This window comes from Alnus glutinosa, chromosome 8 (genome assembly GCF_958979055.1).
Source record: "Alnus glutinosa chromosome 8, dhAlnGlut1.1, whole genome shotgun sequence".
Lineage (NCBI taxonomy): Eukaryota > Viridiplantae > Streptophyta > Magnoliopsida > Fagales > Betulaceae > Alnus > Alnus glutinosa.
The window spans coordinates 16,642,175-16,669,202 of record NC_084893.1 but is presented as its reverse complement, the minus strand read 5'-3'; the positions used below and the strand labels follow the sequence as shown (position 1 = coordinate 16,669,202).

Genomic DNA, 27,028 nt, shown 5'->3' with positions numbered 1-27,028 from the left:
ATACCATTTCCATCCCATCAAAAGCTCATAATAACTTTATAAAAACATGTTAAACTATGTCAACGTGAGAGTTCATGAAACATGAGAGTAAATTCCCAATTTTTTAGAAACTATTCCTTTTTAAGAGATAAATTATGAACACATCAGTTAAGACTCATTAAAAACATGATAAATTGTATGAACAAAAAACTAACAGCATGAAAACGAGTTTAAGATTCAAAGTTTTACCTTAATGAAGATTGGACAACATCAAAACCACCTTCTTCTCTCTCTTGATGATCTCTCTCACTCAAGAAATGAGGTGGCTAGGGTGCATGGAGTAGTGGGGAAAACTGAAGGGCATAGAGGTGACTTAAATAGACGTGGGTTGAAGGGGATAAGACTGAATGATGTGGATAGTAGGTTAAAATTGATTTTCAGGCATGGTCGAATGTTTAATGTACTGTTTCTGAACAAGCATCAAACATTCCAGATATGCTTCAAACGTTTGGTGTACTATTTTTTTTGCAAGAAAATGTGTCCACATCGAACGTTCCAGAAATACTTCAAACGTTCAAGTTGGGATGCAAATTGAATGTTCGGGCAGGGGTTAAAATTTATTATTTATTTTTTATATTTTTAAGAAAACTATTTAGGACACTTAGTTGAATAAATTAGCAGTATGAGTATGTAATGATTATTTACTTATTATTATTATTATTATTTTGGGGTATTACATAACGTGACACATGAACGAAACCTGTCAAGTTTATTTTACAGAATTTGATAGTAGGTATGGGTGTACATATGGGCGAATATTAACAGGCCGCATCCGCTATCTACACATGCGGATGCAAATTCGGTTAGCAAAAACCACTATTCGCATATGCAGATGCGAATAGCGGTTTTCAAGCATGCATCATTTATATATAATTTTTATTTATATATAATAAATTCACCAAAACGACGTTGTTTTAGTGTTAAATATCAAAATGACGTTGTTTTGGCTTAGGTATATGTTATGTTTACATTAGTTTGGTTGACTGTGTTGTTTTCTTGTGTCACGTGCGCAAAAAGACAAAAGAAATGCAAAATGAATATAATTTCAAAATATTAGAGCTTAAGAAAAAGTCAGCCGCCTAAAATGCAAATAGTGGATAATAACCGCAATAACAACATAGATGCGACTAGTAAAAACATGATGCGGATATCGAAAACTGATGTCCGCATGTACACTCCTAATAGTATGGACTAATTTGTTATTTTTTATACCACAAGAAGCTATTAGAACATTTTTAAACCACAGAGCACATAATAAATAAGTGAAACCACACCAATTGATTTTGCATTTTCCCCCCCTTTTTTTCTTTTGTTCTTTTTGTTGAGCTCTTTCCGCTTGAATTGGGTTTTTTTATTTTTTATTTTTAATTCTTCATAAAAAACCAAAACACGCTGAGAGAACAAGTGGGCTGGTCTTTAAGGATGTTTAAGGAAATTAAGAGTTAGAACTTTCACTTTCGAGTAAAGAAACTAGATGGGCTTTTGTTTTATTTATAAGATTGAATTAAAGTATTCCTACCAAAGTTGGCTACAACTCTGATTGAAACAATACAAAGTGGAATCTATATTTATAATTGTCATGTTGGAAATCCATCAGATATATAGCTAGTTTCTAACGTTTCGCTATTACTGTGTACCACCTTCACTCCCTAACACGTTGAACAATTTGCTTGAGCCTGAAGACTGAGAAATGATGCATCCACTCAGTGCATCAAAATGAATCTTACTGGTTTTCCTGAGGTCTTTTATGTAGTTGATACAAGCTTTGTCCACGTTGAAATTTTACAACTTGAATTAACGTCCCCTCTTTACAAGAAAAAAAAAAAAAAAAAAAAAAATGCCGAAATCTGATATGTTATATACAGCACAAGCATACAACAAAAGACCCAAATCACTACAAGCTCATGCTCTTGGCACCAACATTCCAGTCAATTGCAAGCGGTGGAAATTAACCAATCATTTACCAGCTAAGCATTGTCAAAGCACTGATTGGATAGTAGTACACCTTTTCGAGCCAGACAACACTTGGATTCCTCAAGAAAAGCTTTGAAGCTATTTTTATAGCCACATGCTTTTCTATCGTTCAATTCCTGCTCCTTCAAGTGCAGCTGCCATGGAAGCCGATGCCTCTTCAAGGGTCCGATTCTTCTGAATTGTACGGAACGCCTCGAGAACATCTCCCACCTCCCAATCACTATAATCTTCCATCCCAATTCCACATTCTAGTCCGGCGTTTACCTGGCCAAGAAGACAAGCTGCATTTTAAAGAGAGGAGACCAAAAAAAAAAAAAAATTTCATGCTAAGACTACAAGAACGTTAAGGGTAATTACTCTATTTCTGAAAAGGTTTAGCCATGAAATTCTGTGGCCTTACATGCTGAAGATGCAGTAAACCAAAAGATATCCTTTAGTCACAAGAACGACCATCATATATTGATGCTAGAAACCATATGGCAGGCATCAAATCAGAGGCCTGATAGGGAATTCACTTAAAACTTTCTATATAGAAAGAGGACAACATTCTGCCAGTAACTGGCAAAGGCAGAAATCATTATTCATGGAGATATTTTCCTAATAAGAAGCCCTCTGTTTTTATGGTCTTTTCCAGTTTTTGTACGTTTAAGGACTTCAGCATATATATATATATATATATATATGTGTGTGTGTGTGTGTGTGTGTGTGTAATTTATACAAGTATATATTCTAAAGTTATCATCAACAAATTCATGCATGTATTGTAAAATACCTTGAATGTAACAAATTCTTAAAATTTCAATTTATTAAATTTTCCACACTGATAATATTTGTGATGAATTTTTATGTGCTTCATTGAGTTCTGGGAGTAATAAGTTCCAATCACCTATAGATTCAACTCCAAACAAGAAAATGATAGAGCCAGCGAATATGCCAAACATATTATAATTATTTCCATCTCAGCTATGAAAGCAAGACGTGATCTTTATGGCCTACGGTAAATGGAAACACATGCCACACCCTGTGAAGTGGTGATATTACTAATTTTTTATATGCAAGTATCCAATAAATCTAAGCTATAACAATAAGACTGCTTGTAGATACCTTCACCTTTTGATTAGCTCTCAGTTAGTAATAGAAAAAGAACCAAAAATACTTGAAATAATCGAATAATGCACAAAAAACAAAGTCATTTATAAGCATTTGCCTTCCATTCATTTCTACTTACCAAAAACCAACCAATAGGAAAAGAGAAGAAACCCTCCATTAAGGTTATCAACAATAAATCATTTAATTGCACTCCTTTCATCACTTCACATTATCAGCATTTTCAATTTTATAAAAATGGTTTCTTTTACAAACGCACCCTATGCTTTACTTTACCCTTTGTGTAATCAGCAGCATAGTCCAACCATACAAATAGATGAAAATTGGATAATCGTTTTGTTTGATCTGCCAAACACAGAAGGCACAAGTTCTCCATGCACATACATGAGCTTAAGCATGTCAACTTTTAAGTTCAGCATAACAACATTTTACTTAATCAATTATATCTTTATACTACTATTCAAATTCTTAAATATTTTAATTAAAAGTCCCAGCAAATGAGTTAACTAATTTTTAGAGCTTTACCATCATGAATTCCACCCTTCATCCCATAGAAAAATCATGCAAGATAAAGATAAGTACAACCTTAGGTTTCTAAGTCTTGTTCTGTTCTCAAATCACATATTATCCTAAAGACGAAAGTCGTTTAAACCAGAAGACCGCCATTCAACCAAACTTGCTTTAAAAAAAGGTCAGGCTTTAAGTACTTAATTGAAGTTTAATTATTTTATTAACAGTTTAATATTAGAAAGCAGATGATGATACAAACATGTTTCTTTTTTAGTCATGAACATCAAGAGATTGCAGACATAATTTTCCATCATATGGTAAATGTAGCATAATCTGACAAGCTTCAATATCCAATGGAAATGCAAATTTAGACCTACGAAATGAAGAAAGGAAGATCAACTATACTTATATGTCAATTTTCTTTTAAGGACTGAGATATTGTAAAACTATGGGCATGCCCTTGTATTACAAAACAGAGCAAACTTTGTTATAATCATACCTCTTTCACAATTTCCTTGACCCGTCTCAATGAATCAAGAATGCCAACATAAACTACTTTGCCCTTACGAATAACCCGAATGCCACAACCTTTTACTACTTTTCCATCCATTACCATGCAGCCAGCAATACGACCACTGCCGCTGCTGAAAACAGCTCGAACTTCCACCGAACCAATTGTTATTTGTTCCTATCAACATAAAAGCAATAACTCTGAACTGTAAATCTTCAGTACCAGAAATTTGGGATATTTATTTAAAACATAAGTAGTGCATGGCCCTATTTGTTTATACATAGACCAGGACATTCCATGCTCAAAATAAAAATGGACAAGAATTACAATTTCTAGAAGGCAGTCTATAAGGAGTTCAAAATGGAGGGTTTCTTTGGGGGGATAGTAGACACAAGGCCATGCTTATGCATTGAACAGATATCTTACACATTATCTGGTGAAAGTATCTGTATAAAACAGTATATGACATTGCTATGATTGTAGATGCCGAGTACCAATCATGTGTCAAGGCAAAGAAAATAACACAAGTAATTCATTTGGGAGGTCCCTTGGTAGCTTTCATCCTATGTTCCTATACCATATGTGCATATACAAAATAGCCATGTCAAACCTAAAAGACAATGAATGGATCAAAATGGAGATGATTTGCTTCTTAAAGGAGCCAAAAGGACAAGATGAGGTCAATAATAATGAAGATAAAGGTGGTGATAAACGACATGATCCACAAGGATTTAGCAGAGATAGGCCCCTGATAGAGCTGAATATAAGAAAATTATTCCGTAACCCCAAGCAATTGGATTAAGGCTAGTTTGAGGTCAGTACAGCAGTGTTTAGTACCCATGTCAGACATATGTCTATATTACATAGACGCTTCATATTATATCTTCGTGTTTCACATGAAGAAGAAAAAAAAGTTGGGAGACTTCAAAAACTTATTTGTGCCTGTCCAAAGACTATAAGGTTAGATGAATTTAACACTTATAGACACGCTAGCACCTGAGGATCAAAATCCATGTAACACAGCTTAACATATATACTATCCTCCTGTCATGGTATCTACACAATAAGTTTTCAATTTAAAATAATATAGCCAATATAAACTGAGTTAACCTCAACAGCCTCTAGGAGTCCTTCCATTGCGTTCCGCACATCATCAATAAGTTCATAGATGACTCTATACAGTCGAATCTCGACACCTTTGTTTTCTGCATAGCTTTTCACAGAGCCTGGAGCTCTGACATTAAATCCCAAAATAATGGCCTTGCTTGCAATTGCAAGATCAACATCGCTGGAGCTTACATCACCTGTTGCTTGCAAGAGAAACTTCAAGGTGACGTTATCTTGTGGGAGCACCTGTAGGGCTTGCCTGACAGCCTCAATGGATCCCTGATCATGATGAAGAGAACTAAGTTCAGTAGGGCGTAAAGAAAGTTACAAGGAGAAGCTATGAAAAATATTGCATCCATACCCTGTCAGTGAAACACAGAAGACACTTGCAAGTATGTGTTCAAGCAGGGGTGGAACTAAAATTTTTGGAGAGAGGGACAAAATTACTGAAAAAAAAAAAAATAATAATAATAATAATAATAATAATAATAATTTTTTGGGGGTAAAAATTATTATTATTATTATTATTATTATTATTATTTTTTTTTTTTGTGGGGGGGGGGGGGGGGGGGGGGGGGTCCATTTCATAAAAATACCTAACATTTAGAGGAAATTTTTAAAATTTCATTTCCTTACCAAACGAAAAAAGATGGAGTTGGTATTCGCATATCTGGACCAGAAAAGGCTATCAAACCCATGTGGGGGGACCAAATCAGGTAGATCAATATGATTTCATTTAACAATCATAAAAACAAATATGTTTTTGTCCAATTTATCAATATAATTTCATTTAACAATCATAAAAATGTTATGTGTTCGTCCAATTTGTGTGGAGATCTTGAGTTAACATTTATTAGACATTAGACTTCCACTCAACTACCTAATTTGAAGGTAGTTTGGGAGACATCCACCCAGAATCATCAAATTCAATGTTGTGAAATTTATCTATAAAAAAAAAAAAAAAAAAAAATGTTGTGAAATTCTAAATTGTTGTTTCTCTTCTAGCAGTTTTCATTATTACAATGACTGTATGAAATCATTATGACAATTTTAAAAATGTAGTCTATGATTTTATTCAAACTTGCAGCAAGCTTCTAGACAAAATAGAGAGAGAGAGAGTTAAAAAAGCTTACTCATTCTAAATGAAATAAATATTCATACCTGAAGATCAACCTTCATGACAATATTCAGCTGGTGCAAGTCCAATCCAGACAGCTTTCCTACTGAAACTGCAGAAGCCAAGGAAGAAAGAGTAACCTTTCCATCACCAGCCTTAGCAGATATACGATCATTTCGTAATGAGTCAGTACGTGACTCAGCCTTTTCACGTGCAGTTTCAAGGGAGTCAACAATCTCAAATTCATCGCCCGCAATAGGAACATTATTTAATCCAATTATCTGCAGACATACGAAGAAGAAAATTATAAAATAATAAATAAACAAATTGAAAGGAGTGGTTTGGAGCTAAAAATCTCAACCCTAACAATACCAGAAAAGTTAGCTTAACCTGCTCTTTCACATAAACACTCAACAATATCTCCAAAGCAACTTGCATAAAGAACCAATTTATTCTTGCCTGTATTTTGTTTTCAACCACATATTTAAGAATGACAGCAACTCCTTATAATTGTTATCTACAGAAACATCAAATCTGAAAAAACAGACCTATGAGAAAAAAGCGCTTAGATGTCAGGGAAATTCTATGTATGCCGCTCTATACTTGATTCTTCGTCTTTTTCTTTGATAAAGAAGTAAATTGAATCAGACAGTCTTTGCGGTTAGGCTTATTTCCATTGATACCCCTTCGGCTTTCATGTGCTATTGACATCCCATGTATTACCCATATTTCTTAATAGGCTCATTCCATTAGGCTAATGGAAAACACGTTTTGTGCGTCTCAATCCCATGCAGAATATCCTTTTCTACCAAAAAAATAATTGAAAACTAAAAATAACAATAACAAACAAAAAACAATATTAAAAAATTAAATAATAATTGATGTCAATTGGTTTTAGGTGGAGTACCAAAATTGAACGAGTAAAATAAGGAAAGAAGAATTATTGAAGTCGAGAAAGGAGAGGATCCTGTTTGATATTTTACGTGTTCTTTTACAGAAGAAAGGAATGAGCTATTGATATCAAGATGAGAAGCAAGGGATTGATAAGAGATAGAGAGAGAAAGATAGGGCCATAAAAAGGAAAGGTTGCCTTTTGTATTGAGAAAATCAAAGAGAAAGCAAAAGAAAAATTCTACCATAGCCAAATCGAGGGGGGAGGGGGCAGGGGCCCATGAGGTAGTAGCTTCAATACTATTGGCTCTGCCTCTTTTTTGCTATTTTTGGTAGTTGTAAAAAGCCATCTATACTCCCTTTCTGATGGATTTAATTCCTCTCAAGTCTCAATTCTGAAGTTCTAAAAATAGATTATGGAGTGAGCAAATCTGGGTCCTAAAATAAAAGGACTCATGATTTGTGAGAACAACAATGGAAGAAAGATTTGCTCCAACACCAGCCTCTTTTTCTAGCATCCCTACCCTCCCACCAAGACCGTATTCATCCCTAACAAAGAGTGCTACAAGCCCCAACCTCCTCACCACCTCCAATGACTACCTCCGTGTTTGGTGCATCTCTAACAACTGCCACATTGAGGATGAGACTCCTCAATGGCAACAAGAACCGTGACTTCCCTTGGCTCATAGTGTCCTAAATTATTTTTTAGTATGTTCATTATTTTTACTTTCCCTTATGGAAAAGAAAATTTGATTATGAGTGGTACACGGCTGTCAATAACACATTTGAAAACTTAGCGGGTGTTGATAGAATGGGTCTAACCACAAGGAATGTTTGACACAATTTACCTCATAATAACTGTCACTTACCAAAAACAAAAACAAAAAAAAAAAAAAAAAAAAAAACAAATATCCTTTCATTATTTTAGTATATTTTACAAAAACTATAAAAAAGAATATAAATGAAGCTTATGTAGGACAAAGGCAATGAACCCGAATCTAAATATAAGGGAAACAGTAACATCTTTTAGGGTTTGGGACAAGTTACATCTAGGATTTCCGTTGAAAAAAGCTGGAAAAATATTAGGGAATATGATTTTTTTTTTTTTTAAATGGTCTAACAGAAGGGTAGAATATCAAGATGATAAAAAAAAAAAAAAAAAAAAAAAAAAAAAAAAAAAAAAAAAAAACAATTTAGAGTTGGGATAGCTGTTAGCGATTTGTAAACAGAGTAACCCATGAATAGTAATGGACTTTTTTTGGGGTTTTTCTAGAACTATTTTGATGCATGGATGGTTTAGGGTTTTGGTTTTAATGATCCAAGGGTTATGAAGGGAAATCAACTTGCTGGAACACTGCAAAAACAGAAAAAAGAAAACAGAGACAAACCTGGTTATCATATCTAGTTTTCCTAAGCATCACACCTTAGAATGATTGATTACATAATCACAGCCGTTTTCTTTATTCAACCATCCTAGAAAAAACCATTACACCCATTTTTATAGGCGTCTAATTCCCAACCCTAATGAACTTAGGCTTTAACTACTAAAGCTCAATACCAAATGACTAGTGAAAACACAAAAATAAAACTCAATAATAATAAACCAAAAATAAGACCTAATGAATCAAAAGTACAGTCTGTGCCCAATGATAATAATAATAATAAAATAAACTACAGAAATACCCTTGAATCTTAATTTTTTTTAAATAAATAATATAATCTCATTGAAAAACGCAAAATGGTGCAATCCTAGTACACAAGAAGTACGCAAGAAAATTCTCTTTTAGGAGAAAAGGAAGAACAATAGTTTTAAAAATCAGAAAAACTAGGAAAAAAAAAAAAAAACTATAATATGTTGTTATCCATATGTAAATGGAATTGAATATAATCTTAAAATTAAATAAAACTAGATTAAAACAAAATTGACTTCTCGTGGCCTACATCCTTCTCGGTTCGGAGAAAACTCATCCTCAAGTTTTGAAGTGCTTTAGAATTGATATTTTTTGAACTCATAGATTAAGACCTTAGCAAAAGACAAGAGTTTGGGTCTTGATACCATTTCATGTTCTTCATATGAGGAAAGAAGAATGACAACATAATATCCTTTTCTCCAATTGGAGTATTAAATTTTTCAGGAATGAAAAGATCAACAATAAGAACCATCGTTATAGGCATCGTAACCTTAGATTGATCTACTTGAAGCATTCTCTCAAATCAGGACTTTTCATTCGTTTATGCACTGCAAGGGGCTGATTAATGGCTCATTTTTCATTTTCTATTCCTTTTAAAGCATATTCGACCTCTTTTTATTGGCTCTCATGTTTGATTTGATCTCCATCAAGTAATTCAAAAACCTTCTTCTCAAAAGCCACTACCTTTAGCCTTCCAATAAGCTGTATCAACTCCTCTGTCGATGGTTTAGGCCATTCAACTTGCCGTTTGAGCTCTGTTGCTGGCTCTTCTCGCTTTCCGAGTATTCCTGCATGCTGTTCTGAATCACTTACAAGTCCTTATGCCTTTCCAATTTCATTTTTGTAGAACTCTCTCTTTTTGTTTGGGCTTTTGCAACCGCTCTTGTTGGTCAGGCCTTTTCCCCACGCAATTTTGACAATCTAACATCATGTATAGGATTGAAAAGTGTAGATTTGTTCATAACGCTTACGAACATCTTAAACTAGATAGCCACTTCAATAAATTCTTGAAGATCCTTTATTTTTTTTAATAAATAATAAAAAAATTCATTAAAAAGCCTAAAGGCACACCTCAAGTGCATAGGGAGTATACAAAAGAGAAGCCTAGCTAGTAGCGGAGAAGAAATCTAAGAAAGCATAAAAGTTTGAAATACTGCAATCTGAGGAAGCTACCCAAAGAAAGAGCGTCTTAAAGAATAAAGCCTTAAATTCCACTAAGGTCCTCTCATGGTCATCAAAGCTACGATCGTATCTTTCCCTCCATAAACACCACTTAGGCAAGGCAGAATCATGTTCCAAATTGCTTCAAGCTGAAACCTACCCCCTGGCGCTCTCCAGCAAGCAAAGAAATCTACCACCCTTCTAAACATAACCCAAACCATCCCTACACTGCTAAAGATAGTATTCCAAATAGCACTTGCGATCTCACATTGGAATAGAAAATTGTCTATTGACTCCACATTTTTCTTACACATACAACACCACTCAACCACAATGATATGTTGTTTTCTTAGATTGTCCATGATGAGGATCTTCCCCAAGGCGGTCGACCAAGCCAAAAAATGCACTCTCAAGGCAGCCTCATTCCGCCAAATAATCCTCCAAGGGAAAGGAGTATTATCATGGGGAACAAGAACCTTATAATAAGATCTAACATCAAACAACCCTCTCCTAGAAGGAATCCAACATAGTCTATCCTCACAGTCCCGTTTCACTCCAACGGAATGCAACAAAGTGAAGAGTAAGGTAAAGTGATCCATCTCCTAATCATGAGCCGCTATGAGAAAATTAATATTCCACTGATGGAAAGCACTAGGAAGCTCCAAATGGTCAACAATAGCAGTGCCCTTAAAATGGGCAATGCTAAACAAGTCCAAAAAAGAAGTCTTGAGAGTTTGAGCCCCACACCAAACATCAAGCCAGAAACGAATTTTGGAGCCATCTCTCATCTCAAATCTAGTGGCAAGATAGTTTTCTACACTCCCTCCTAATATTTTTCTAGAGCCCCATCACATACGACTCATGGACCTCATTAGAACACCACTCACCCCATGCACTGCCATATTTAAAATCCACAACCACCCTTCATTGAGCCTCTCTCTCATGGTAGCACCACAACCACTTCCCAAAAGAGCCAAGTTGAACACAAGTAAATTTTGAACCCCCAACCCTCCTTCAACTATCAGAGTACACACCTTAGTCCAACTAACCAAGTGAAATTTGAACCCATCAACCATACCACCCCACAAAAAATCCCGTTGCAACCTAGGCGGTTGGCTACACCAACTGGAAAGGAGAAAAGGGACATGAAATAGGTAGGCAGATTATTTAAAGTGCTTTTAATCAAGGTAACTCGCCCACCCTTTGATAAGTACATCATCTTCCATCCAACCATATGACACTCTACCTTCTCAATGATGTCATCCCAAATAGACTTGGCTTTAAACGAAGCTCCCCCAACACCTCCTAATATTCTTCCATTGCCCTACCCTATGCAACTCATGAACCTCATTAGAACACCACTCACCCCAAGCACTACCATATTTAAAATCCACAACCACCTTTCATAAGGTCTCTTTCTCATGAACGTAGCGCCACAACCACTTTCCCAAAAGAGCCAGGTTGAACACAAGTAAACTCAGAACCCCAAACCCTCCTTCAGCTATCAAAGTACACACCTTAGCCTAGTTAACCAAGTGAAATTTGAACTCTTCACCCATACCACTAAACAAAAAGTCCCGCTGCTCTAGGCGATTACCAACTAGAAGGGACAAAAGGGACATGAAATAGGTAGTCAAATTAGTTAAAGTGCTTTTAATCAAATTAACTCTCGCACCCTTTGATAAGTACATCTTCCATCTAGCCAAACGACAATGTACCTTCTCAATGATATCATACCAAATAGACTTGGCTTTAAACGAAACTCCCAAGAGAAGACCTAGGTACTTCATAGGTAAGGAAGATACCCTGCAGTCCAATATACTAGCCATACTTTCAATGTTGATTACATTACCAACCGAGACTAACTCTGATTTAGACAAATTAATCCACATACTATAAACCACTTCAAAGCATAAAAACAAACTACACAAATTGCGAAGGAGAATTGGATTTGCCTTGCAAAATACCAAGGGGTCGCCTACAAACAAAAGGTGAGAAATGTTGATAGCACCACCACTCCTTAACCACACCATGAAGCCCAATAACAAAACCCCATCCACTAAAGCTAAAATCATTTTATTTAACGCCTCCATAACAATAACAAAAAGAAGGGCAGACAATGAATCTCCCTGTCTCAGGCCACGAGAGCTACTAAAGAAACCTGACAAGGTCCCATTCACGAGACTGAGAAGTGCACAAATGAAATATAATATGCCAACCATTTACATCATTTTTTCCCAAAACCGCATCTCTTCAACATATACCAAAGGAAATCCCAATTCACATGGTCAAAAGCCTTTTCAATATCCAGCTTGCATAGTACACCAGGAACCACAAATCTAAGCATATTATCAATGCATTCATCAGCAATGAGAATTGAGTCTAGGATCTGCCTACCCTTGATGAAAGCGTTGAGGCTTATAAATGATTTTCTCCATAAAAAATTTCAACTTACTAGCTAGAACTTTGACCACAATCTTATACACTCCACCCACTAAGCTAATAGGTTGAAACTCCTTGATATCAATGGCCCTTGGATTCTTGGGAATAACAAAATGAAGGTGGCATTGAAACCTTTTCAAACATACCTCTAGTATGAAAGTCATTGAAGACATTCATGATGTCTGCTTTAAGCATCAGCTAGCAAGCTTGGAAAAATCCAACAGTAAAAGTATCTGGACCGAAGGCCTTGTCACCATTAAGGGCTTTCACCACCTCAAAGACCTCATCATCCTCAAGGGTCTCTCCAACAATTGGCCTCCCCCCAAATGGAATCAAGCAAGAGGCCATCCAAACTGGGATGCCAACTAAACCGCTTGGGAAACAAGCTATCGTATAACTGCACACTATGGTCTTTGATCCCTGATTGATCTGAACAAACAGTACCATTAACCACCAACTACTCGATGGAATTGTTCCTTCCATTCAAATTGGCCACTTGATGCAAGAAATTTGTGCACTTGTCACCCTCTCTAAACCATAGTGCCCTCAATTTTTGCTTCCTCCAAAAGCGTAATCCTCTCCAAATTCATTAGTCACCGCAGCCTTCCTCAATATCTCCTCCTCCAAACCTTCAAAAGGACCCGTAAATCAGCCAAAATAAGCTATTTCTTTTTCTCTATATTGCCAAACTTTTCTTCATTCCATGCTTTTAAATCAGATTTTAGAGCCTTAAGTTTGCAGGGTAGGATGTAACTTGAAGTACCCTGAGAGTGATAAGGAGACCACCACAATTTCACCCTATCTACAAAACCCTCTAACCTTAGCCACATGTTCTTGAATTTGAAGTATCTTTTAGCTCTAGGAATGCCTCCACAATTGAGAAGAATGGGAAAATGATCTAAACAAAGTCTATGTAGCCTCTTCTAGAGCAAATCAGGGAATTGGGATTCCCATATCAAGGAAACTAGGAGTCTTTCAATCCTAGACTAGGAAGGAGGGTCCTTGTTACTAGACCACGCAAAAGAGCTGTCCACAAAGGGAATGTCCATGAGCACTTGCTCAAAAATGGAATCAGAAAACTCCAACATAGCTGAACACAAACGGGATTCACTTGATCTCTCACACGGAAAGCAAGTTACATTGAAATCCCCCCCGATACATCAGAGTAAGTCCCACCAACTTAGCAAACCAGCTAGTTCACATGAGAAATCATTTCTCTAATTTCATATCTCGACCCACTTTTAATCTAGCACTAGCCTTATATGATTATTTTTTTAATAAGTAATCGCATTTTATTAGAAGTGCAAAAGGCGCAACCCAAATACATAGGAAGTATACAAAAAATACACTTAACTAGGAGAAGCAAAAGAATCAGAAAAACATAAAAGCTAGAAATATTTAAGTTAAAGGCAGTTGTCCAGTAATAAAATCTTAAAGAAAAAATCATTTAATTCCTCCAACGTCTGTTTGCAATCTTCAAAAATCCGATCATTTATTTCCCTCCAAAGACACCACATAAGGTAGGATGGAGCCATCTTCCACATTGCAGTATTCTAAAGCCTACCAAATTGCCCTTTCTAGCAGGCGAAGAGGTCTACTACTCGAGTAGGCATAACACAAGCCAACCCTACAAGGCTGAAGATAGTATTCCAAAGAGCACTAGCCATCTCACAATGGAGTAAAAGGTTATCCACTGACTCCCCACTCTCCTTACACATATAGCACCAATCAACCACCGCTTTATTAGATTATCTTTAGTGAGAATCTTCCCTAACGCAACCGATCAACCAAAGAACACGACTCTCAAAGGAGCCCTATTCCTCCAAAAACTCCTTCGAGGAAATGGAGTGCCATCATGGGGAGCAAGGGCATTGTAGAAAGATTGAACATCAAACAACCCTTTCTTAGAAGGTATCCAACAAAGCTTATCTTCACTATCCTGTCTCAATCTAGAGAAGTACAACAAATTGAAGAATGAGTTAATACGTCCACCTCCCAATCGTGAGCCGCTCTAAGAAAGTTAACGTTCCACCAATGAGAGTGTCACTACCTATTTAGAGATCGGAGAATACACCTTAGACCAGCTCACCAAGTGGATTTTGTACTCATCGCCCATGCCACCCCACAAAAAATCTCGCTGCAACTTCTCTATCTGATTAGCAACACCAACCTAGAGGAGAAAAAGAAACATGAAGTACATAGACAAATTAAAAAAGTACTTTTAATCAAGGTAACCCTCCCACCCTTTGACAAATACATCATCTTCCATCCAGCCAAACATCGCTCTATCTTCTCAATAATACCATCCCAAATAGATTTGACCTTAAATGAAGCATCCACCAGAAGGCCTAGATATTTCATAGGAAGAAAAGAGACATTGCCAACATGGGGGGACCAACTCTGATTTAGCCAGATTGATCCTCCAACCTAAAACTGTAATGACACACCCCCAACGACACAATATTTTTTATTTTTTGCCCTCCCGAACCAGACTTCTCAAGAGGTAACCCATCCTAATACTATTCTCACACAAGCACACTTAACTGCAGAATTTTGATAGGTTCATATCCATCACGACTTTAAAACTCGTGCCAATAAGGGTATGAATATACAAACAAGCATCATTCTCATACCCAAGCGAACTGGGACGGCACAATCACCTTTCTTAGGACCTAGCCTTGCAGGCGACCTTGACGGGATCATCCCAATCTTGGCGTTGTAGCAAGTGCTTGCTGGTGACCCTTATGGGCTTGTGTACGCTCCCTACATCTCAAGCTAGGCAATGGCTCTAATACTATTTGTAACGACATACCCCCAATGATACAATATCATCCGCTTTTGGCTTCCCCGAACCAGACTTCCCAGGATGTAACCCATCCTGGTACTACTCTCGCATAAGCACGCTTAACTGCGTGGTTCTAATAGATTCATGGCAATCACAACTTTAAAATGCTTTGTGTCAAGAAGGATACAAATATATATATATAAGTATATCCCCATTCCCAATACAAGCCGATGTGGGACGTCACAAAAACGGTTTCAAAGCATAATAAACAACATATGTTACAAAGATGATCTGGATTTTCCCTACAAAAAAGTAAAATATCATCAGCATACAAGAGATGGGAAATGTTTAGGGCACCAACATTCCTAGACCCTACTGAAAAGCTTGATAAGAGACCCATGTTCACTAAAGTTGTAACCATTCTACTTAGCATCTCAATAACAATAACAATAACAAACAACAAAGGAGACAAAGGGTCTCCCTATCTCAAGTCACGGGAAATACTGAAAAAATTCGTCGACGTGCCACTCACCAATATAGAGAAACACATCGAGGAAATACAATGCGCTATCCCACTAAATTATTTCTCCCCCAAACAAGATCTCCTCAGCATATACAGCAAAAGTCTCAATTGACATTATCATAAGCCTTTTTAATGTCCAGCTTGCACAACACACCTAGCTCCCCGGATCTAATCCTAATATTAAGGCATTCATTATGTAATATCCTTAGCCCCTAGGGGCGGCGCTTGGGGGTGGTCATGCTATAGAGGCTTGGCGGTTAGCTCCTTTATGCTTACTGTGGTGTATTTGGAGGGAGCGGAATGCTCGGCTGTTTAAAGATGTAGAGACATCCATGGTAAAGCTACGGAAGCGGTTGCTCAATACTTTATATTTTTGGATAGCGCCCCATCTTAGTTTGAGTGCTTTTACTTATGTAGAATTTTTAAATTTATTCTCTGTTCGTCCCTGTTAGGGGTTCTCTTGTATACTTCCCGTATATAAGGGTTGCGCCCCTTTGCGTTTTTTTATATAATTGCAATTACTTATCAAAAAAAATATATCCTTAGCCCTAAATCCGAGTTATAATTTATCTGTTTGATTGTTAAACATCAATTAGGATCGGAATTGATTCTTTTAGAAAAAGACTTATCAATAGCTAAAGATCAGTGGAAAATTTCCCTTTAAAGCGACTTAGGGTTTTCCGAATTGGAAAGTTTCCATTTCGAGAAAATTTACTATTTTGGGAATGGACCTTAGGGCACGAGGTGGGCCTACATTGGGCTAGATCATGGGATTGAAGGTTATGTCCAAGACAGTGGGTTAGAATTTTTTTTTGTTTTTTTTTTAAAAAAAAGTGTATTTTCTCTTCTTTCTTTTTTTCTTTTTTTTAAAAGCCCATTTTAAATAAAAATAGTTTAAATAATTTATTTTCAAAAACTAAAGTTGAAAATGTTCTTGGGAGACTAGAAAACCCTAGCCATCCCCTATAAATTCAAATAAAAAGAGTGATTTACCAAAAATGCCCCTCATACTTGATGACCATCATATCTAAGCCAATTTCTTTTTTTGCATGGCCGGCCACCCCAGTGCTAAAAAAGCTTGTCTATTCCAAACTAAGAAGTGTTTTCAAAAAACAAATAAAAAAAAATTAACAAAAAAAAAAAAAAATTGAGTTTGCTAGAGCTTGCCTCCATTAGGGTGGCCACCAGCCATGTGAAGAATGCCCAACTTATCCAATAGCCACCAAGCAAATTTGGTGGCGGCCACCGTAGTGGCTAGCAAACAAATCTATGGTGGTTTCAAGACATATTTGGCAGCCCTGCAGTGGCCGTCATGTAGATCCAACCAGCACCACAGGGCTGCTAGATGGATTGGCAACCACCGCAATGAATGCTACACAGATCTAATAGCAATCATCGCGGTAGTACTTAAGAAAGAAAAAAAAAGGTCATCGCGGTAGCTGCCAGACAGATCTAACAGCCCCACTATGTCTGCCACATAGATCTGACAGTGACCACCGCATTGGCTGCCATGTACATCCGGTAGCCACCCAAATCTGACAATGGCCATCCCGGTGCCTGGTAAAATAATTTGGCCTTGCTTGGTAAAATTTTCCGAAACACTTCAGTTTTCAAACACCAAAAAATGCTTTTCAGACAATAGTTGTCTAAACAAGTTTTTGGCCCTCACAGAAAACAATTTTCAGTTTACATTTTTTATCGTCTATACTCTTGAAATATGTTTGACAACTAGTCTCTAGTGTCATATTTGTAAATTTTTAAAAATCAAATGATAGGAACCAATGTTAGACATGTGCCTAGCTCGCTGGATCTGCACAGTAGCCGCTAAATCTGCCTGGCAGCGACCAGATCAGTCTGGTAGCTCCACTTGGTTGCTGGATCTGCATTGCGACCACCACAATGGTGCCTGTGGAGGCCAGCCTCCCTCCGGCAAACCTAAAGTTCTTTTTGCTTTTTTTTTCTTTTTTTTTTTAAGAATAATAATTTATTAAAAAAAGGCAAAGCTGATACTTCTTGTACACAAAAAGTATACAAGAGATGCAACCACCCTAATGATGTCAAAACTAAATCAAAACACTTTTCAATTACCAAACAAGTTTTTAGATGTGGTCCCCACAAATAACACTTTTCAATATTTATTGTTTCAAAAACATTTTTCAAAATGCAAAACTGAAAATACTTTTTGAAACTCAATCAAACAGGCCCAAAATTGCTGGAAAACTAAAAAGAAAATAGAAAGAAGAAAAAAGAAAAGAGATAAGCCTAGGCATCAACTTGTTTTCCTAACCATCAAACCTAAGGTTCTTCTCATCACACCTTGAGTATGATTGCATCACACACTACATAAAGCAATAGTTTATGAAATTCTCGTCTTATGCGCAACGGCTTTGGGTAGAATCCTTACGGTGGATAATCTCAAAAGGCGGGGGTTCCAGTTGATTAACCGGTGTTCCCTCTGTAAGAAGGATGAGGAAACCATTAATTATCTTCTCCTCCATTATGAGTATGCTACTGACATCTAGCACTTAGTTCTTAACAACTTTGAGGTCTCTTGGGTCATGCCTGGTAACATTCTACAACTTTTCCATTGTTGAAAATTTCAATGTTGGGGACATTCCAGAGAGGCTATTTGGAAAGTTATTCCCACTTTCTTAATGTAAAGCATTTAGAGATAAATGAATCGACGACTCTTTGAGGATAGTGGGACCAATGTGCTTCTCTTTAAATCCTCATTTCTGAGATCTCTTCTGGATTGGGCTATTATATATGTTCCTAATTTTCCCTTAGGGAATTTGATAGACCTGATTTGTTTTCTAGATTGTCGTAGTAGATAAGCCACGGCTCTCATCTATACTCTTCATGTACAAGGTTTGCCTTTTTTCTATAAAACTTTTATTATTCATCAAAAAAATAGTTTCTGAAATTCTCATAGCTGTCTTCTTTATTCAACCATGCTAGAAAAAACCATTACATTGATATTTATAAGCGTTTAATTCCTAACCTTAATGGACTTAAGAGTTACCCTAGCCAACATACCCACATATTACTTGTCTATATTCCCTATCCCGGGGAGTGTTGCTGGTCGTACTGAGAAGTTACGACAGGACTTTCTATTGGGTGAGATTGGTGGAGTTCAAATTTCACTTGGTGAGTTGGTCGAAGGTTTGTACCCCAATTTCAGAAGGGGGTTTGGGTATTAGGAACTTGTTGATGCTCAACCGCGCATTGCTAGGTAAACGGTTATGGAGGTATGGAATTGAGAGAGATGCTTGGTGGACAGTTGCGGCAGGTTCCAAGTTTGGTAGTTTATGGGACCGGTGGTGCTCCCTTGAGCCTGTAGGTGCCTATGGAGTGGGGTTGTGGAAGAACATCAAGAAAGGGTGGGAAACTTTATCTGGTTTTGCTAGATTTGAGGTGGAGGATGGGGTTAGGACAAAATTTTGGCACGATCTGTGATGCGGGGATGTGGTTCTGAAGGAAGTTTTTCTTAATCTCTTTGGTATTGCTCGAGTGAAGGATGCCTCAGTTGCAGAGAATATGGAGGTTTTGGGCGATTCTACTCAGTGGAATGTGAGCTTTGTGAGAGAGGCGCATGATTGAGAAGTGAGTGTCTTTGCTCCCTTTTTCCAGGTGTTGCACTCAGTAAAGGTGAGTAGAGATCATGCAGATAGGCTCCGATGGGTCTCCTCCAAGAAAGGTTTGTTCAAAGTCAAGTCCTCCTTCAGATCTTTAGCTTGCTTTGATAGCAGTGGCTTCCCTTGGAAGAGTGTGTGACTGACTCAGGTTCCTTCGAGGGCGGCTTTTTTGGCGTGATCGGCAAACCTCGGCAAGATCCTTACTATGAACAATCTCAAGAAGCGGCATATCATCTTTGTGGACAGATGTTGCTTGTGCGAGAGAGATGGGGAATCTATGGATCATCTTCTTCTTCACTGTGATGTGGCTTACACTTTGTGGACTAAAATTTTTAATCATTTTAGTATGTCTTGGGTTATGCCGAAAAGAGTTATTAACTTGTTTGCTTGTTGGTGAAAATCTGGAAGGTCGAGGAGTGCTGCGATTTGGAAGATGGTGCCTATTTGCATTTTTTGGTGTGTTTGGAGAGAGAAATCTCAGATGTTTCGAAGATTTTGAGAGTTCCATGGAAGATATTTTAGCTTCATTTTTTCATACGTTGTATCTTTGGACGGTGACATTTTTGTCCCCACTGACTATTAGCTTTGTTGATTTTCTTGTTTGTTTTTCTATTCCTAGTTAAGTGCTTCCTTTTGTATACTTCCAGTGTACTAAGGGGCGCCTTATGCTTTTAATATATCTAAAATTTACTTATCAAAAAATAAATAAATAAATAAATATATATATATATATATCAAAAAAAAAAAAAAACTACTAAGTCATCTCGGTTCTAGAGAGCAATGTTTTCTTAAATTAAACATTGTTTATCATCTATTTATTTATTTTTAAGCTAGAGTTTTGCTGGGTGAAGAATTCTTTCGTCCGCGTCCAGATCACGACCCAGTACGCGTGGCTAGGCCAAAGCCTTTCAAGGGCAGTGGGTAATAATTTAAAGAAATAAAGAGAAATAGGAGGAAGGGGTTGAAAGGCAGAAGCAATTTATGGTAAATGAGTAAGCCATCTTCAAGTTGGTTGCCAAAACTACCTAGAGAACATGTTTTTTCTTGAACAAAACATCCTTAATTATCTATGTACAGTCAAGACTGAAATGGCTATTTCCCACCTATTGCTTCGGTTTTATCCTCTCTCCATAACTTTTCAAACCATAAATGATAACCTAAAGCTTAAAGGATCCTTTTCTCACACAAGTATGGTTATCAAAAGAATTAACGGGGGGGAAAAGGAATGAAGAAACAAAATATTAGTTAATATAGGAAGTTTACAGACAGATTTCAACAGTTTGACTTTGCAAGATGAAGGCTTCCATAAAACGCAATATGCTTTTTTTTTATTAATAAAACAATCGCCCTAACATTTACCTTTTTTGGGTTTATTTTTTGGAGGGGGGTGGAAGGGGAAACATGTAACATTGCTAGAAACAAATAAAGAGGATAGAGATTTATTAAGTAGAAACCTGTACAGGAATAGAGGGTCCAGCTTCCTTAACACGATTTCCACCATCATCAAATAAAGCCCGCACCTGACCATGGGCATAACAACAATGTCCCTTAAAGATGGGTAATGGAAATAATGGGGAAAAAAAAAAAACCAACCACGCATGTCAAACTTAATCATAGTCACATAAGCACCGAAGTTTATCTTAAAGAAAGTTCTCAGAGTTTTGAACTCTTATATACCAACCTTTCCAAAGGCTCCTCCACAAACTACTATATCCCCCGTTTTAAGAGTCCCATTCTGCACAATAAATGTAGCTAGTGGTCCTTTGGCTTTATGAAGACCTGCCTCAATGACTGTGCCTTTTGCACTTCTATCAGGATTAGCCTTCAACTCTTGCAACTAAAACAAACATACACATGGTTAGGATATAAAGGAGAAAGATGTCAAAAAAGAAAAAATATCACCTATTTGCAACTTATCAAAATATACAATAAGTATATCAAAGCCAACCTGTTTCCACATTAATAACATCTAACTCACCTCTGCAACAAGCATGACAGTTTCCAAAAGTTCATGTATATTCTCCCCTTTAAAAGCACTAATCTGTTAAAAGGAGATTGAAGAATGAAAGCTTTCAGAAACTGTATAAAGCATCAATGTCAGATGTCTTTACAACTCCTGCACTTAAGAGATAAATACCTGAACCATTGGGATGTCACCACCCCAGTCTTCAGGCATTAGGCCAACTGAAGAAAGCTCTTGCATGACCCGTTCTGGATTAGCTCCCTCTTTATCTATCTGGTACAATGGAAGAGCTAAGATTGAGAATCAGCATATCCTGAATCGATGACCGCACAATGCAACAGGAATTGCCAATTGTTTGTCCTCTTTATCATGGTATCTTGAAAAGAAAAGGTTAAAAAAATAATAATAATAATAATAATTAAAAAAAAAAAAAACCACACTATTACAGTTGACATGCCTTATTTATAGCAATCACCATCGGTACTCCAGCTGCTTTGGCATGAGCTATGGCCTCAGTTGTTTGAGGACGGATTCCATCATCAGCAGCAACTACAACGATAGCAATGTCTGTCACCCTTGCTCCACGAGCCCTCATTGCTCCAAAAGCCTACAGGAGCAGAAATAATTAGTCACCTAAACAATCACTATAAAACCCCAAATATGACCCACAAAGGCGAAAATAAAAAATTTTAAAAAAAAAAAAAAAAATGGTGCATATCATGCCAATATAGGTACTAGCACCTTATATGCACCCGCCCCGGCCTGGGGGGGTAGGGGAGGGGGGTGGGGTGGGGTGGAGGAAGAAGCTAAAACTTAACATGTTTGCAGGAAAATGTACCTCATGTCCAGGGGTGTCAAGGAACACGCATGACTGCACCTTGCCATCTACAGGAACTAGCACTTTGTATGCGCCAATTCCTTGTGTAATCCCACCTGCTTCTGAGGCGGCTACCTGCAAATATCTAGCAGTCAGGCTTCAGTTGAATAATATGAATGACATGCCAATACCAATAGCTCAAAACTTGAATAAAATATAAATCCAATATCAAAGTCAAACATGATAAGGAACAATTTGTCTAGAACTATGCATTTTAACCCAACCATAAACTAATCTCGTGATAGGAAAAAAGAAAATAAGTATTCAAAAATTACCACAAATACAAAGCCATAAGACCTTATACCACAATGGGCATTGCAAAAGAAACTGAAAGGAGCATCAAGATGATTAAGCTTCCATATGTACCTTGCTCTTCCGAATATAATCCAAAAGGGTCGTCTGCCAAGTCGGTAGCAATAAAAACATATTAGCAAAGTTTACACATCAGGATATATTAGCGTTCAACGCAAAACAATGATAAATAAATAGGAAATGGATGCAGAAGGTTCAAACAGAAAATGAGGAATCCAAAGTGCTACACACTGACCTTCCCGTGATCCACGTGACCCATTATAGTGATAACAGGAGGCCGGTCTTGTAGTTTGTCCAGATCTTCTTCATCAAGAATTCCCTTCTTTCTTGCCCTTTCTTCCACCTTAATGGGGTCAGCATTTAGGACTTCCACGTCATATTCTTTACAAATCATTTTCACCATATCTTTGTCTATAGTTAGCACTCCATCAGGCTTAATCCCTTTTGAGTACAAATACCCAAGAATTTCACCTTCACCAATAGCCAAGTTGTAGGCTAACTCCTCTAACAACATACCTTCTTCGCCAACCTCAAGAATTTCTACTTTGACAGGAGCAGCCTCTTTGGCAGCCTGAAGTCTAGCCGCCTTCCGACTTGCTTTACTCCATTTCCTCCCCTTCCTTGCCTTGGCTGCACCTGGGATAGAGACATTAACATCATCTGGAATGTCGACATCATGAACCATTCGTCTCCGCTGTCCTCCACCAGCTGGAACATTTTTTTTACGATAATCATCTTTGAACTTCCCAGAAGGAGGGCCTTTTCCTGGTCGTGCAGGGGCTAAGACTGCTTCAGCAATCAGAGGATCAACCACCGGTTTCTTAGAAGCAAATTTGTCAATCAAAATTGGCTTGCGTTCTGCAGTTTTCGAATCTTTGTCAGTTTCATCAATCACGGATGACTTTGGAACTGCTCCAACATCCTTCAAGATAACAGGTTTCTTTATCACAGGCAGAGGAGCCACAGAAGGCTTAGCTTGTAATTTTGGTTGAGGTCGCAAAGGTGGCTGAGAGGGTCTAAAAGAAGTAGTTGCTTGAGGCTCTATCTTTCCCCCTTGCCCTGTTTTAATCTCGTCTTTCTCAATTGGCTTACTAGGCTTTGAAGACAATTCCTTCGCAACCTTCGGCGCAATTGCAACGGTGTCTCCTTTCCGCCACACACTCTTCATAGTTTTAGAAACTTTAGTCGACTTAGCACTTCCCAAATCAGTAGTAGTTACATTAGATGGTGTAGATTTATTTACAACCCCACTATCTCTACTCCTACCCGGGTCACTCAGCCTCGTAGTTTCTAGTTTTTCTGCCTTCTCCAATACCTCTCCGAGTGACTCAATCATCTTATTCCTCTCCTCAACATCCTCTACCCTGTCGTCATCAGAAGAACCCCCATCGATTGAAGCAGGGTCCCAAGTGACTGAAAGGGGCTCTCCCTTGGACCCTGAGGAGGACATCAAGACCGGCTTAGGAGCAGGCTTGAGGAGAAAGCCAGCATCACGGTCATCACCTTTACCTCCCCCGTAGGTCTTAGTAGATGACTTAAGGGACACTGCATTGCCTTGCTCGGGGACGAAGTCAGTTGTTGTCACCGAATATTTACAGACAGGCAGTACGCAATGCCATCTCTTCTTCTTAGCCCTAAACACCGTCGACCGGGACCTTTCCGATACTACACTACTTCCCAAACCGGCAAGGGAAGCCAGAGAAGCCATTGTTCCTTGCATAGTTGCTACTACTAATTTTTAGCATTGGACCCCGCCGCTATCTCCTCCCAATTCTTACAATTCCTCATCAATTACTTCAGTTCCTGATATTAACTTAGAAACAGAGAAAAATGAAGAAAAAGAATTCAAGCTACCCAAGCGCCCAACAACATATATATAATCTACTGTATCAAGAAGACAAAGTTCTTACCTTTCTCCCAGAATTTTGCGAAATTCTTTGAGAGAAGAGGGGTAACAGCGTTCTGGAATTTCTATAGTTAGAAAGAGTCTTGCCTGCGGGGGCGTCCGAAAGGAACTTGAAGAAATGGTACCTGTGGTTGAAGACGGAAAAGGCTAAATTTGGTTGGACGGGAGTACGTGTGGCCGCTTATCTGCCTGTAAATATTCTGTGTCCAATGCGATAAGGCTGTCTCGTTTCTATGGTGCCGCGCTTTGCCTTGGCTTTTTTTTCCCCCGTTTTTTTTTTTCTTTTTTTTTTTTTTTCTTTTCTTGTCTGCTCTGCGTAGAAGAGGATTCATTGACCAAATTTTCTCCATAGATCGGACGGATTAATTACGTCCATTGATCTTTCTAAGGAGTAATGCTACACATCATCCCCTTGTCCTCCTTTTGTCCTCCCAAAATTGATGTGTCTCTTAAAATCACCGTTGGATCAAAATTTAAAAGTAATATATCAAAAATTTAATGGTGATTTTAAGAGCCACATCAATTTTTGGAGGACAAAAGGAGGACAAAGGGATGATGTGTAGCATTACTCCTTTCCAAGTGAGTCAAAAGATCAAAAAAAAAAAAAAAAAAAAACCCGACTTTTTTAGATATTCTATTATCTAGATTTTTTAAATCTTAATTGTTGTTTTTAATTTAAATTATAAAATTTTTATCATATCAACATAATTATTTTTAATATTAAGATAATAAATATTGGATTAATAAATGTGATAAATATCTATGAAACAAAATCTCAATCATTTCATTTAAAAAAAAATTATTGAAATTTTTTAAAAAAATCATAATAGAATACTTTAAAAGTTAGGGTTAAATACCCTATAGGTACCTGAGTTTTACGTGTTTTTAAATTTAGTACCTCAGTTTCATTTCGTATCACAGGTAGTACCTGAATTTGGAAGAAAAAAGCTCTAGGTAGTACCTGTCAGATTTCTCGTGGGAATTTCAACTTCTCGCCACGTGTCAACCGCTGAGGTTGACACGTGGCACCAAAAAAAAAATTAAAAATTAAAAAATTAAAAAATTAAAAAATTAAAAAAAATTATTAAAATTAAAAAAATTAAAAAAAAAAAAAAAAAAAAAAAAAAAGAGGGGTGGCTGAGCCACCCTCCTTGGCCACCATGGGGTGGCCGGCCACCCCCATTTTGGCCAAGGAGGTGGCCCAGCCACCCCCTTGGCCTGTCTGGCCGGTCTAGGGTGGCCGAACCACCCCATAAGGGGTGGTTCGGCCACCCCACAGTTGAAAAAAAAAAAAAAAAAAAATTTGAAGGGTTTTGGCCCTAGGGGGTGGCCGAACCACCCCCTAGGGCCACAGGGGTGGTTTGGCCACCCCCAGTCCGGCCGGTCTGGGGGTGGCCGAACCACCCCTGTGGCCCTAGGAGGTGGTTCGGCCACCCCACAGTTGAAAAAAAATAATAATAAAAAAAAAATAAAAAAATAAAAAATTGAAGGGTTTTGGCCCTAGGGGGTGGCCGAACCACCCCCTAGGGCCACGGGGGTGGTTCGGCCACCCCCTAGGGCCACGGGGGTGGTTCGGCCACCCCCAGTCCGGCCGGTCTGGGGGTGGCCAAACCACCCTCGTGGCCCTAGGGGGTGGTTCGGCCACCCCACAGTTGAAAAAAAAAAAAAAAAAAAAAAAAAAAAAAAATTGAAGGGTTTTGGCCCTAGGGAGTGGTTCGGCCACCCCAGACCGGCCAAGGGGGTGGCTAGGCCACCTCCTTGGCCAAAATGGGGGTGGCCGGCCACCCCCATGGTGAGCCACCCCCCTTTTTTTTTCTTTTTTTCTTTTTTTTTTTCTTTTTTTTAATTTTAAACATTTTTTTAATTTTTTTTTTATGTAGTGCCACGTGTCAACTTCAGCGGTTGACACGTGGCGAGAAGTTGAAATTCCCACGAGAAATCTGACAGGTACTACCTAGGGTTATTTTCTTCTAAATTCAGGTACTACCTGTGATACGAAATGAAACTGAGGTACTAAATTTAAAAACACGTAAAACTCAGGTACCTCTGGGGTATTTAACCCTAAAAATTATACAGGATCTAGAGATTGGTAATTTACCAATATTTACAATGATGGCTAGGGGGCTGGCCACCTCATTTTCATTTTTTTTCATTTTTTTAATTATTATTTTAATTTTGTTATTAATTAATAATTATAAGGAGTAAATTTGATTTTTTTTTTTTTTTTTAAGTGTCAAAATGAGGTTATTTTCGGAGGACTTTGGTTTAATATAACTTTTCCATCCAAATAGATGTTCAATGCTAGCAGAATGGCTTAATTACAACAAAATAATAATTTGATATATCTAAGTGTCATAGTTACCAGTTCGTATGGCTTTATAAAAAATAGTAGTTAGTTGAGGGGGTTAAAGTATATTTAACCCTAATAAAATACTTTAAGAATTTTAGAGGATCTCTTTTTAACTTTAAAACTAAGT

The 27,028-nt window shown here is 37.6% G+C and overlaps 1 protein-coding gene across 3 annotated transcripts; it reads right to left on the bottom strand.

The window, feature by feature from the left end:
- Nucleotides 1-1,723: 1,723 nt before the first annotated feature.
- On the bottom strand, nucleotides 1,724-24,747 carry LOC133874813 (translation initiation factor IF-2, chloroplastic). 3 transcript variants are annotated; one of them, XM_062312673.1, is made up of 13 exons: nucleotides 24,556-24,747; nucleotides 22,881-24,458; nucleotides 22,700-22,732; nucleotides 22,295-22,408; nucleotides 21,910-22,063; nucleotides 21,631-21,725; nucleotides 21,472-21,534; nucleotides 21,175-21,330; nucleotides 20,948-21,013; nucleotides 6,410-6,646; nucleotides 5,252-5,527; nucleotides 4,130-4,318; nucleotides 1,724-2,277 (listed from the first exon to the last, which is right to left on the bottom strand). In XM_062312673.1, the coding sequence occupies exons 2-13, from the start codon at nucleotides 24,363-24,365 to the stop codon at nucleotides 2,116-2,118; spliced, it is 3,030 nt and encodes a 1,009-aa protein (XP_062168657.1). In that variant the 5' UTR covers nucleotides 24,366-24,458; nucleotides 24,556-24,747; the 3' UTR covers nucleotides 1,724-2,115. The 3 variants fall into 3 exon arrangements, with proteins under 3 accessions (XP_062168657.1, XP_062168659.1, XP_062168658.1); XM_062312675.1 differs by having other exon boundaries at nucleotides 22,881-24,448; XM_062312674.1 differs by having other exon boundaries at nucleotides 22,881-24,747.
- Between the last annotated feature and the right edge of the window lie 2,281 nt (nucleotides 24,748-27,028).

Excerpts from the sequence above, each read along its gene's own strand:
- LOC133874813 (XM_062312674.1), bottom strand. The coding sequence starts at position 24,365 with ATGCAAGGAACAATGGCTTCTCTGGCTTCCCTTGCCGGTTTGGGAAGT. Across the intron at positions 22,409-22,699 it reads ATTATATTCGGAAGAGCAAG|GTAGCCGCCTCAGAAGCAGG; the intron begins GTACATATGGAA and ends AGATATTTGCAG. Across the intron at positions 21,014-21,174 it reads GTGGAGGAGCCTTTGGAAAG|GTGCGGGCTTTATTTGATGA; the intron begins GTTGGTATATAA and ends GCCCATGGTCAG.